The 11,891-nt window shown below is 52.3% G+C and overlaps 1 protein-coding gene and 1 long non-coding RNA gene across 5 annotated transcripts in view; one reads left to right on the plus strand and one right to left on the minus strand.

Moving 5' to 3' along the window:
• LOC101789122 (uncharacterized) overlaps positions 1-3,473 on the minus strand; it is a 92,871-nt gene extending 89,398 nt beyond the window's left edge. Inside the window, exon 1 of one of the 3 annotated variants that reach the window (XR_010041804.1) lies at positions 1,060-3,473. This is a non-coding gene — a long non-coding RNA (uncharacterized LOC101789122). The remainder of the gene's footprint in view (positions 1-1,059) is intronic. The other 2 variants (XR_010041802.1, XR_010041803.1) reach the window with 2 other exon arrangements.
• A 2,841-nt stretch (positions 3,474-6,314) lies between these two features.
• On the plus strand, positions 6,315-10,956 carry LOC100734106 (protocadherin-8). Of its 2 annotated transcripts, none has more exons than XM_003477452.5 (3): positions 6,315-9,173; positions 9,347-9,554; positions 9,995-10,956. In XM_003477452.5, exons 1-3 carry the CDS (start codon positions 6,543-6,545, stop codon positions 10,366-10,368), a joined length of 3,213 nt encoding a protein of 1,070 aa, XP_003477500.1. In that variant the 5' UTR covers positions 6,315-6,542; the 3' UTR covers positions 10,369-10,956. The 2 variants fall into 2 exon arrangements, with proteins under 2 accessions (XP_003477500.1, XP_003477501.1); XM_003477453.5 differs by having other exon boundaries at positions 6,315-8,882.
• The last annotated feature ends 935 nt before the right edge of the window (positions 10,957-11,891 follow it).

The raw sequence follows: 11,891 nt of genomic DNA on the forward strand, positions 1-11,891 counted from the left end.
AGACGATCCACTGAGGTGACTAGACTTATTTGTTGATGGGATCCAGAGAAATGACCACTTTCAGAGTGAAAAAAATAGCTCTTTTCCACATCTATCCATTGTATCCTCCTTGGGACTAAACACACATTAGAAGCTTCCTTGGAAGAGCTCCATTCTCCAGGAACTAGCAACTATAATGGCTTGAGCATCCCGAACCAGCAACCCTGTATTCCCTGATCCATGATGTATTCCTTGATACTGGCCCTGATCGTCTGTCTGAGGTATCGTATGACAGGTTTCTCAAGATAGCTACTCTTTGGTCCTCATCTTCACACTGAGATCTTTGGAAGGAAATCACTATATACAACCCACATTTAGAGTAGGTAGTTTTCTCTTTTCTGTTTGCTTATTTCATGCAATCATTTACTTATATTAGTATAGATCATTTGTTTTTAATCTGTATTCCCACAGCACCTCTCACAGTCTGGCAGTTAGTAGAATGACAAAGTAATGAACTAACTTCCGTCTCTCCAAATTTCATACTTTGAAGTTCCAACTTGTAGTGCCAGAAGATGTAACTGTTTAGAGACAGGACCTTCAAATAGTCAATTAAGGATAAAAGATGGCAGATATCACAATAAAAAAAATAAACTGTATGGTGCACAAGTACCAACTCTCCAAGGTGATTGTAAAATGTATATACTATAAACATTCACTAATAAAAGAAAAAAAAGAGGTCCTGAAGGATTATTCAAATCCAGTAGGATTGGTATCCTTTTAAGAAGACAAAAGAGAGCCAGGTATGTGGCACAGGCCTGTAATCCCAGCACTAGGAGGCTGAGGCAGAAGGATCGTTGCAAATTCAAAACCAGCCTGGACTACAAAGTGAGCTCAAGGCCAAACTGAACTGCATAGTGAGACCCTGTTTCAAAAAGACAAAAAAGCAGCAGGAGGAGGAGGAAAGAAGGAGAAGAGGTGCCAAGGATTCATGCACCCAGAGAAAAACCCTTCAAGGTCACAGAGAGAAAGTAGCAGACTGCAAGAGAAGGGAAGAAGTGGGGCAGCTTCAGGAATGCTGACCTCACACTTCCTGCCCGCAGAGGATCCTGCTGTTTAAACTTTTCAGGGACAGCTCTAGTGGACTGACAGAGCGGAAGCACAGGGCTCAGTGTTGGTTGCACACTGTTCAGTATAAGTTTTTGGAAGTCGCCTGATGCTCCTGGGTGTCTGTGGCCATTCATCTTGATACAGCAACTGAATTGGATTGAGAAACACAAAGAAAAGTTAGTAAAGCACACTCCGAGGTAGGTTATAGAGTTGTGGCCTTGTGCGTTACATATAGTGTCTCCCAGTTCTGTCACTGTTCCTCCCACCAGAGAAAAATAAACTAAGCATTCTTGCTCTGTTATGCCTTTCCTAAATGATGTTTCTGCCTTACAGCCAGCCAGCCATGGACTGAAGCCCCTGAAACTACGAACCACATTAAACTTCTCCTTTAATTTACGAGTGTTGGGTATTTTGACCCAGCAATGGGAACACTAACTAATATAATAGCCTACAGAAAAAACTCCTTTGGAATACCCCTGGTCCTCCAGAACTGTGGGTTGCTGTCCATCAGAACTATCTGTCTAGGTGATTTTAGGCATGATATTAGGCTTTCATCGAAATAGGTAAGGAAAAATGAAAGCTCCTTTTAGTGATCATCTCTGATCACAACTAGAGAACAGTGCATGAAAATATTTTGAAACAACCGTAGGGCAATGAGGTTACTTGAAGACTCCCATGAAAATCTTCTCCTTCCTTTAGGAACTACCTACCTAACATTATATCTACTCTCTCTAGAAAATGGGAACACAAAATCAGAAGCAAAGAAACAGACCAAAAATTAGGAGAGTTGGAGTTTTTGTTGTTGTTTTGTTTTTTGGTTGATTTGGTTTGGATTGGGTTTTTTTGAGAGAGATGGTTTAGTCCTAAACAAACCCCTCACCTATAATAAGAGGTTTAGATTACATAGTGCCTGATGTTTGTTCTTACGCTTTTAAACTTAAATAACTAACATATTCCTTAGCATCTGGTACTATATCATCTTACACACTACTCAAAACAACCTTAACAGGTACTATTATTACCACACCCCCTCCCTTTTTTTTTTTTTTTTTTTTTTTTTTGCTGATTTGGGAATTAATATACAAAGGGAACAAGTAATTAGAGAGGATTGATGATGATAATATTTGAATTCAAACAGAAGAGTTGGAAGCCCGCAGTCAACAACCCCTGCTTCTTATCAGGTGAAATAAGCCCCTTCAGTGTCTTCTGGCATAAGGAACACACAAAATGCTGTTTGGTCACGTTGTAAATGCAGCACTAGAGAGGCTGAGGCAGGGGCCATCTTGGGCTACAAAGTCAGTTCAAGGCCAGCCTGAATCACAAAGAGACCTTGTCTCAAAAAGCAAAAAGTGAAAATTAAAAATTACTTTATCCACTAAGACCTGGGAAAAGTCCAGGGTTTGTGAACATCTAACATGTGGGAACAATCCAAAATCAATGTTTGAACAATAATTACCTTCACCTCCAATTTGTCTCATTGTCTGACTGCTGAATTTGAATCAGGCTTATGGAGAATGCTGTTCTGTGGTTTAGTATAAAGTTTAAAAGGCACAATGTGGGTATTGACACCCCAGTACACACACACACACACACACACACACAACGTAAAACTTTTTTTAACCAAATATTTGAAAAGTAGGAAAGAGCTTCGTTGCATTTCTAGAGTACCAACGCTAGCAAAATCTAGAGATTTAGGAAGTCTGTGATTTTTGCAAAATGTGGTTTCTCTACAAGAACAAATTGAACGTTCCTAAAGATCTGCCTCTGTTCTTTGCTTGGCCAAGCATTAGCTGCATGCAGAGTTCCTTGCGAGGTTTATTCAACAAAACGAGAGAAAAACATGGCCCTGTGCTTTTGGTTGTTGTTGTTAAAAGGTTAAAAAATAGCCCCTTTCTCCATCCATTTTTAGAATTACACTTTTCAACGAAGTCTAGTTCCTTTTCCTGGTAGATATAATCCTAATTAAAAATAAATTACATGCTGTATAGAACTTGAAATGGAAAAGATAATCCTATTACATATGAGAATATATCCTGATTTTCTCTCCCGCTAAACTGTGGGAGATACCAGATCAGGCTGAGCCCCCCATTGTGGTCGCTTTGAAAACTTTCCTGGAGCCCTAATCCGTCACGTGACGCCCGTGTCAATCTCGGTGTCTGCACGCGAGCTGCACAATGCAGCATCAGGCTCGGGACCGCGAGCAGCTCGGCGGAGCCCGCACCATTTGCATTCCGAGGCAACGCCGGCCTTTGTGGAGCCGTTTGTTCTGGGCATTGCCAGACAGTCGCCGTGAAGTTGCTAAAACCCAGAGAAAGGGGTTCTTTGAGCCAGCCTAGGCCTTTTGGTATGGTAACGAGGCGACCCGAGCAGCTTTGTGGGGATCAGCGCCAGCCCTCCCCCACGCCCTGCTCCCCCCCTACGCCCTGCTCCCCCCCCACGCCCTGCTCCCCCCCCCACGCCCTGCTCCCCCCAGGCCCTGCTCCCCTCCCCCCCAGGCCCTGCTCCCCCCCCCCCGCCCAGCCCCCCTCCAGGCCCTGCTCCCCTCCCCCACGCCCCGCTCCCCTCCCCCACTCGCCCACCCGCACCCCGGACCGTTCTGCTCCCCTGGGGTCCCGTGGCCCGGTGCGCTGTTTCCGACCGGGTTTCCGGCGCAGTAGGCTTCGGCGAGGTGCGGGGTTCGCTGCCCCCCAGCTTCGCGCCCCCCCGGCAGCTCGGCTCCCGGTCCTCCCGGAGCTCCGCGCCCTAGCGGCGGCGCGGTGGTTGTGCCCGGGGCCTCGCGCCCCTCCTCCGGCCGCTGGGCTGCTGTGCTTACCCACTCTTCCCTTTCCTCACGCCACTGTATTTCAGTCTTTAGAATGGGCTTGCAAACGAAGAAGCGCCGAGAAAGAGGGGAGGAGGAGGGGGAGGAAGGGAAGAGGGAGGACAGAACAGAGGGAGGAAACAGCATTAACCAGCCCAGAACTTCGAGGCTCGAGGCTCGGGGGGCGCAGGGCTCAGGTTCCACGTCTCCCAGCCACCCTCGGCCGTGCTCCCTGCAGCGTCTGCTCCGGTCACTGCTGGAGACCCCCGGGCGCCACTTCCCCCCACCCCGGCTCAGCGCCACCTCCGCGTGGACCTCACTTCCCAGACCCAGCAGAGCGGAAGCGCTGCAGCCGCTGTCCAGCGGCCGAGTTCTGAACCTGTCCCCTCCGGCCACTGGGGAAAGTCGGAGGCCAGGCCTGGCCCGAAAGGGTCAAAGCACCCAGTAGGCCTGAGCCCGGTGCTGATGTTGCAGCGTTCGGGAAGAGGGCAGAAAGTTCTTTTGGCTGCATATAACTCCCACCCTAAGAATATCTCTTCGGCGAGAGCCAGATAGCAAACAGTCCTTGGAAGCAGGGGAAATGCAAGAGAAGACTGGGAACGGGGGTCCTGTAGGGGCCTTGGCGTTCCCATGTCCCCGCGTGGCTGCAAAGCCTCTTGCTTTTAACAGTCTCGGGGTGATACAAAGGAGTAGATGGTGACGGGAATCTACAGGATTTAGGGAGGCCCTAATTTACCCACAGTCTCTCCCATCCCAGGCCTAGGCGCTGTTATCTCTGGTGCCTGGCTCTGAATTTTCTGCTGCCTGTCAACTCGGGGCACCCTTTTCATCCTCCTCCACCCCACTGACCACCCAGCTTTCTGAGTGGTCTCATCACACCTGCCCCTCCTCTGAAAACACCTCAAAACACATTCCCTTGACTGTAAAGATAAGAAAAACACAGTGACACCAGGACCAAATCAGCATTCAGAAGAACGTTGGCTGGACGCGATCTGCTTATTAAACCTATCGCTTTTTTAGGTTTGGGTTGCTTTTTACATCTCTTCCTTCTCGTGTGTTTACATAGACTGTTCAATAAAGCCTTTCAGTAAGAATCAATAAGAATCTGTCTTCTTCCGGTTGACCTCTCATGGGAGGGAGATACCTGTGGACGCCACTCAGTGCCTGGCAAGCCTGACACTCGCCCAGCCCAGAATTTGGCAACGCCTGAGCTCCATGCTTTTGTAAGCAGATGGTTAAGTTCTCCCAGGTTTGTGCCAGGTTTCAACGTCATGCTGTGATTTTGTTCTTCTGAAACAGGACGAGATTTGCTTCCCAGAGAGGCCTTATTAGAACAGAAAGAAAATCCTCTAAATAGGCGGAACAAGACATCAGGAGGGAAAGTTCTCTAAATGCACTTTAATACAACCGAGTATTGTGTAGAATTCAGTGCCCAACACCGTTTAGCCCGAGAGTTATGGCAGTGATTGGGGATGAATAGAGAAACATAATGGATACATGTGGCGTTTGCTCATTATATTCAACTTAGCCCAACGTCACTGTGGAAACTGTTCAACTTTCTCTCCCCTTAGCTTGTCATATGCAAAAAAAAAAAAAAAAAATACAGACATTGGGGCCTCCAATGGGATCGCCTGCCACGCCATTCTATTTCCACTGCTAACGAGGGTTTCATAAGCCTTTGATATAGCCTGATCTTTGAAACCTTTCCAAATCTCCTAAAGCTTATGCTAAATCCTATTTGCAACCTTTTTTTTTTTTTTTTTTTTTTTTCCTTGCCAGCTAGCTCCAGGACTTAAGAAAGCCATTTGGACAGTGACATGCATACTAACATATCACAGGACTCTTTCTGAAAGGGAACTGACAGCTCTGCTAACCGAGGCTCACGCGAGCAAAACACAATTGCGTACACAAATTTGAATAAAATCAATTTTCCTTCATCCTTTGGGTTTTTTCATCGACAGGCTATTCCCGGCGCCGTGGGAAGCTGGGAGAGAAAAGGAGCAGAGCTCTGTCCACAGAGCAAGTTTGGAGCCCTGAGAGGTGCAGAATGAAGAGGCGCGGGGAGAGGGCGGGGTGGAGGATCCGAGTCCCTAGCGAACTGGTTTGCACTTAGTTTTAGCAGAGACCACTGGAGTGGGGGTACGGGCCAGACCGTGCAACTAACAAGACCACTGGCTCCTTTTATTCCTGGAGCCTTGGCCAACGCCTCCACAAGCAGAATGCTGACAGAAAGGGGGAAGAAACAGAAGGAGTTTTTAAAACAAAGAAAAGATTCCCTCGTTTCCTTTCTTGTTTTCTCCTCCTAAGCCTTTCCACATTAAAAGGATTGTCAGAGGCTGGCAGAGGAGCGGCGCTAGTGCAAAGCGACCATTGGCTGCCAGGCTCGGGTGATTTGCATAGCGGCTGCTATAAAGGCGGAGGCGGCGCGCGGCGGCGCAGCTCTTGCTCAGAGAAAAGAGGAGGAAGAGGCACGGAGTGAGGGCGGGTCTGTGCATCCTCCTCAGAATCTGCCCGAGCCGGAGCTGCAGCCAGCAGACTTCTCCCGCGCAGCGCTTGCAAAGGACCAGCTCCTGGGAACCTGGGACTCAAGACCCGACCTGCAAACCAGCCAGGACTGTTCTCCTTGGCCTTTAGGAATAACATCTGGGCTGGCGGCATGAGTCCTAAAAGGCGCTGGGGTAGCCCTTGGCTTTTTCCCTTGCAGCTCTTCAGCCTCTGCTGGGTGCTGTCACTGGCCCAGAGCAAGACAGTCCGATACAGCACCTTCGAGGAGGATGCACCCGGCACAGTCATCGGGACCCTGGCTGAGGACCTGCATATGAAAGTGGCGGGGGACACAAGCTTCCGCCTCATGAAGCAGTTCAATAGTTCTCTGCTCCGGGTGCGCGAGGGCGATGGGCAGCTGACCGTCGGGGACGCAGGCCTTGATCGTGAGCGGCTGTGTGGCCAAGCCCCGCAGTGCGTGCTGGCCTTCGACGTGGTCAGCTTCTCACCGGAGCAGTTCCGGCTGGTGCACGTGGAGGTAGAGGTGAGGGACGTCAACGACCACGCGCCGCGCTTCCCCCGGGCCCAGATCCCCGTGGAGGTGTCCGAGGGCGCGGCAGTGGGCACGCGCATCCCCTTGGAGGTGCCGGTGGACGAAGACGTGGGGGCTAACGGTCTGCAAACCATGCGGCTGACTGAGCCGAACAGCCCCTTCCGCGTGGAGCTGCAGACGCGCGCGGACGGCGCCCAGTGTGCCGATCTGGTGCTGGTGCAGGAGCTGGACCGCGAGAGCCAGGCCACCTACAGCCTGGAGCTGGTGGCCCAGGACGGCGGCCGCCCACCGCGCTCTGCCACCGCAGCGCTCAGCGTGCGCGTGCTGGACGCCAACGATCACAGCCCGGCCTTCCCCCAGGGAGCCGTGGCCGAGGTGGAGCTGGCGGAGGATGCGCCCGTGGGCTCGCTGCTCCTGGACCTGGACGCAGCCGACCCGGACGAGGGCCCCAACGGCGACGTGGTATTCGCCTTTGGCGCGCGCACCCCGCCGGAGGCGCGCCGCCTCTTCCGGCTAGACCCGCGCTCAGGCCGCCTCACTCTGGCCGGGCCGGTGGATTTCGAACGCCAGGACACCTACGAGCTGGACGTGCGAGCGCAGGACCGCGGTGCCGGGCCACGCGCTACCACTTGCAAGGTCATAGTGCGCATCCGCGACGTGAACGACAACGCTCCAGACATCTCCATCACTCCTCTGGCCGCCCCGGGCGATCCAGCCGCCTCGCCCTTTGCAGCCGCTGCCGCTGCGGCTGCCCTCGGTGGTGCGGACGCCACCTCCTCGGCGGGCCCGGGGACGCCCGAGGCCCGCGTCACCTCGCTGGTGCCCGAGGGGGCTGCGCGCGAGAGCTTAGTGGCGCTGGTCAGCACCTCGGACAGGGACTCGGGCGCCAACGGGCAGGTGCGCTGCGCCCTCTACGGGCACGAACACTTCCGGCTGCAGCCAGCCTACGCCGGCAGCTACCTGGTGGTGACCGCGGCGTCGCTAGATCGGGAGCGCATCGCAGAGTACAACCTGACGCTGGTGGCCGAGGACCGTGGCGCGCCCCCGCTGCGCACCGTGAGGCCCTACACTGTGCGAGTGGGCGATGAGAACGACAACGCGCCGCTCTTCACGCGGCCAGTCTACGAGGTGTCGGTGCGCGAGAACAACCCGCCTGGGGCCTACCTGGCCACGGTGGCCGCCCGAGACCCGGACCTGGGCCGCAATGGCCAGGTCACCTACCGGCTGGTAGAGGCCGAGGTGGGCCGTTCCGGGGACGCAGTGTCCACTTATGTCTCTGTGGATCCCGCTACTGGGGCTATTTACGCGCTGCGCAGCTTCGACTACGAGATGCTGCGCCAGCTTGACGTGCGCATCCAGGCCAGCGACAGCGGCTCCCCCCAGCTTTCCAGCAGCACATTGGTGCAAGTGCGTGTGTTAGACCAGAACGACCACGCGCCGGTCTTGGTGCACCCCGCCCCGGCCAACGGTTCCCTAGAAGTAGCGGTCCCCGGGCGCACGGCAAAGGACACGGCTGTGGCGCGCGTGCAGGCCCGGGATGCAGACGAGGGCGCCAACGGGGAGCTGGCGTTCGACCTGCAACAGCAGGAGCCCCGCGAAGCCTTCTCCATCGGCCGCCGCACGGGGGAGATCGTGCTCACCGGAGACCTCTCGCAGGAGCCCCCAGGTCGCGTGTTCAGGGCTCTGCTGGTCATATCCGACGGCGGCCGCCCGCCTCTCACCACCACGGCCACGGTCAGCTTCGTGGTGACAGCAGGCGGCGGGCGTGGGTCCGCTGCGCCTGCCAGTGCCGGAACCCCGGAGCACTCCCGCCCTTCTGGCTCTCGGCTCGGGGCTTCGGGGCCTGCAGTGCAATGGGACACACCGCTGATCGTCATCATCGTGTTGGCTGGGAGCTGCACGCTGCTGCTGGCCGCCATCATCGCCATCGCCACCACCTGCAACCGCCGCAAGAAGGAGGTGCGCAAAGGGGGGGCCCTCCGGGAAGAGCGGCCCGGGGCGGCGGGCGGCGGAGCCTCGGCTCCCGGCTCCCCGGAGGAGGCCGCCCGGGGAGCTGGGCCCAGGCCCAACATGTTCGACGTGCTCACCTTCCCTGGCAGCGGCAAAGCGCCCTTTGGCAGCCCCGCGGCCGACGCGCCCCCACCCGCGGTCGCTGCGGCTGAAATGCCGGGCTCGGAGGGCGGCAGCGCCACTGGGGAAAGCGCCTGTCACTTCGAGGGGCAGCAGCGGCTCCGCGGCGCGCACGCCGAGGTGAGGCCTTCCTTCAGCTGGGCGCCCCCCTGGGTGCTCCGCGGACAGGCTGGGGGAAGGGAGACCGGAGGTGTACGGGGTGGGCTTTCCCGGGGGGACGCCTAACTGGTCTTGGTTGCTTTTTTTTTTTTCCATGCCCAACCCTCCCGCCCCTTTCCCGTTCCCTGCTGCAGCACTACGGTGCCGCCCCGGGCTTCGGAAAGGAGCCGGCGCCCCCTGTGGCGGTCTGGAAGGGACACTCATTCAACACCATCTCTGGCCGAGAAGCAGAAAAGTTCAGCGGCAAAGACAGCGGCAAAGGGGACAGTGATTTCAACGACAGTGACTCCGACATCAGTGGCGACGCCCTGAAAAAGGATCTCATCAATCACATGCAGAGTGGTGAGGACCCTTCGTCCCTCCGACCCCCGCATTCTCCCTCTTCCTTCTCGGGTACCTGTCTCTGTGCCCAGCCCCTCCCTCTTCCCCAGCCTTTCATTCCTCAGCTGTCAGATCCCGGCCAGCCTCACACCGTCACTGTCAAAGTGCCAAGGGGAGACCATCTCCCACTCGAGTAAAACACACCCACTCCCCACCCCACCTCGGCAGAGGCGTGGGTGTCAATCTAAAGAGGCAATTCTGCTGGTCAGTTTTTTTTCCCCAGCTAAAGCACTGGGCCAACTTTTTTATAAAGGTGTCTTTCAGTTCCTAAAATCACACGTTTATCTTTGTTCACATTTTCCTTTTCAGCTGTCCTGACCCTTGCTGAGATACTAAAAGTGGAAATTTAGGTGCGTGTAATCTCGGGGATAATCATCATGCTCTTTTCGCTTCTGTGCTAGGACTGTGGGCGTGCACTGCAGAGTGCAAGATCCTGGGTCACTCTGACCGCTGCTGGAGCCCGTCCTGTGGCGGACCCAATGCTCATCCCCCGCCTCACCCGCCAGCCCAGATGTCAACCTTCTGTAAGAGCACGTCCCTGCCTCGGGATCCCCTGCGCAGGGACAATTACTACCAGGCCCAGCTTCCCAAGACAGTGGGCCTGCAAAGCGTGTATGAAAAAGTGCTGCACAGAGACTATGACAGGACGGTCACTCTGCTGTCCCCTCCCCGTCCAGGGAGGCTCCCAGACCTGCAGGAGATCGGGGTGCCCCTCTACCAGTCACCCCCTGACAGATACGTGTCCCCGAAGAAGGGAACCAATGAAAATGTGTAACCCTATGCTGCATGTCTTCACACAACAGGTCACTCTGAGAAGTCCCTAAGTTATTGACCGGTTTCAGTGTTGTATATATAAATATGCAAGATGTGCCTTAAAATGAAGCTGTTGGAAGCTATTTCCAATCACATTGGTACTGTTTGGTATTTGCAAACAAAAAAAAAAGTAGTTTATGTAATTTTTATGAAATGTGTGCAGTATTTAATTTTTCTTATCATGCTATTGATTTTAATTTCAATTGCAGCTTGCATTTTCTTAGTGTTTTTAACCTGTACATGGTGTAATGTAATGTTTGTATATAATGAAATTTTGTTATATTTTTATATAATAAAAGCTGAAGTGGAAGTTATTGCCAAAGGAACTGTCTGTAGGACAAAAAAAAAATACATTGGAATTATTTAATGGAAATTTATCTTTCACCAGAAACAACCTAGTGTTTGAGAAATTTTGCCTTGCCAAGTATAACTTGTATACCTTGAGTCTGTGGTAGATTTCAAGTTCAATGTTATTTAATTACATTTGGTTTTCTGTAAACCATGTCACTTATAAGCACAGTAATAAAGGATTTGTCATGTGTTTGAAGAATCTGCTAATTGCTTTTCACAAAGTTGCCTATGCTCAGACATTCACAAATAATTTCAGCACCAGAATTAAATCTTTTTTCAAGTGCTAATTATTTGGGCATTATAAATGTTCATGGCAATTTTGAACCTATGGAATGTCAAGTACTGCAAAATCTCACCTAAGTATTAAAAATATTGTTTGAGCTGAAGATTTATAGCTCAATGTAGAGTGCTTGTCTAGCACACTGTAATCAAATCGTTGATTCCTGGGCTCAGTCCCCAGTAACTGCACACAAAACACACACACACACACACACACACACACACACACACTCACACGTTTCATGAAATATGTAGATCTCTATATACATTGGTGACTATAAAGTCCATGCCCTCATTTATTCACTCAATAAATACTATCCTTCTAGCAAAAAGTGGAAGAAAGCTAAGTTTGGGTTTTTCACTGACTAAACAGTTGTAGAGACTTTGCTGGTGACCAGTAACCTTGCTCAGCTGGGGCTTGAGGTGAAGAAGACTGTTACAGTTTATTAGGATGTTAGTAATGACATACCTAAAAGGACTGAGGATGCTGTTTGGTGGTAAAGCACTTGCCTACCATGTGAGATGAATCCCTAGCACTACTCAAAAAGAAGACAGATTTGTGGGTGAATCGACGTGATGCTTGAGATTTGCTTTAAAATAGTCTAGGGGAAAAAGCCGTGCAGCTAAATCAGGTACAAGTGCATACACCTTGTAATCCCAGCTGCCCTGGAGGCTGAGACAAGAAAATTGCACAATTTAGTGAGAACTTATCTCAAAGTAAAATAAAAGAAGGGACTGGGGATGTTGTCCTTTCCTAACCTTCAGGAAGCCCTGGGTTCAAATCCCAGTATCTGCCCAGCATGGTGGCACGTGCCTATAATACCAGCATTGGGAGGCTGAGGGTGTAGGATCACT

This window comes from Cavia porcellus, unplaced genomic scaffold (genome assembly GCF_034190915.1).
Source record: "Cavia porcellus strain 051 isolate PalLab524CR breed Dunkin Hartley unplaced genomic scaffold, mCavPor4.1 scaffold_21, whole genome shotgun sequence".
In the NCBI taxonomy this organism is placed as follows: domain Eukaryota; kingdom Metazoa; phylum Chordata; class Mammalia; order Rodentia; family Caviidae; genus Cavia; species Cavia porcellus.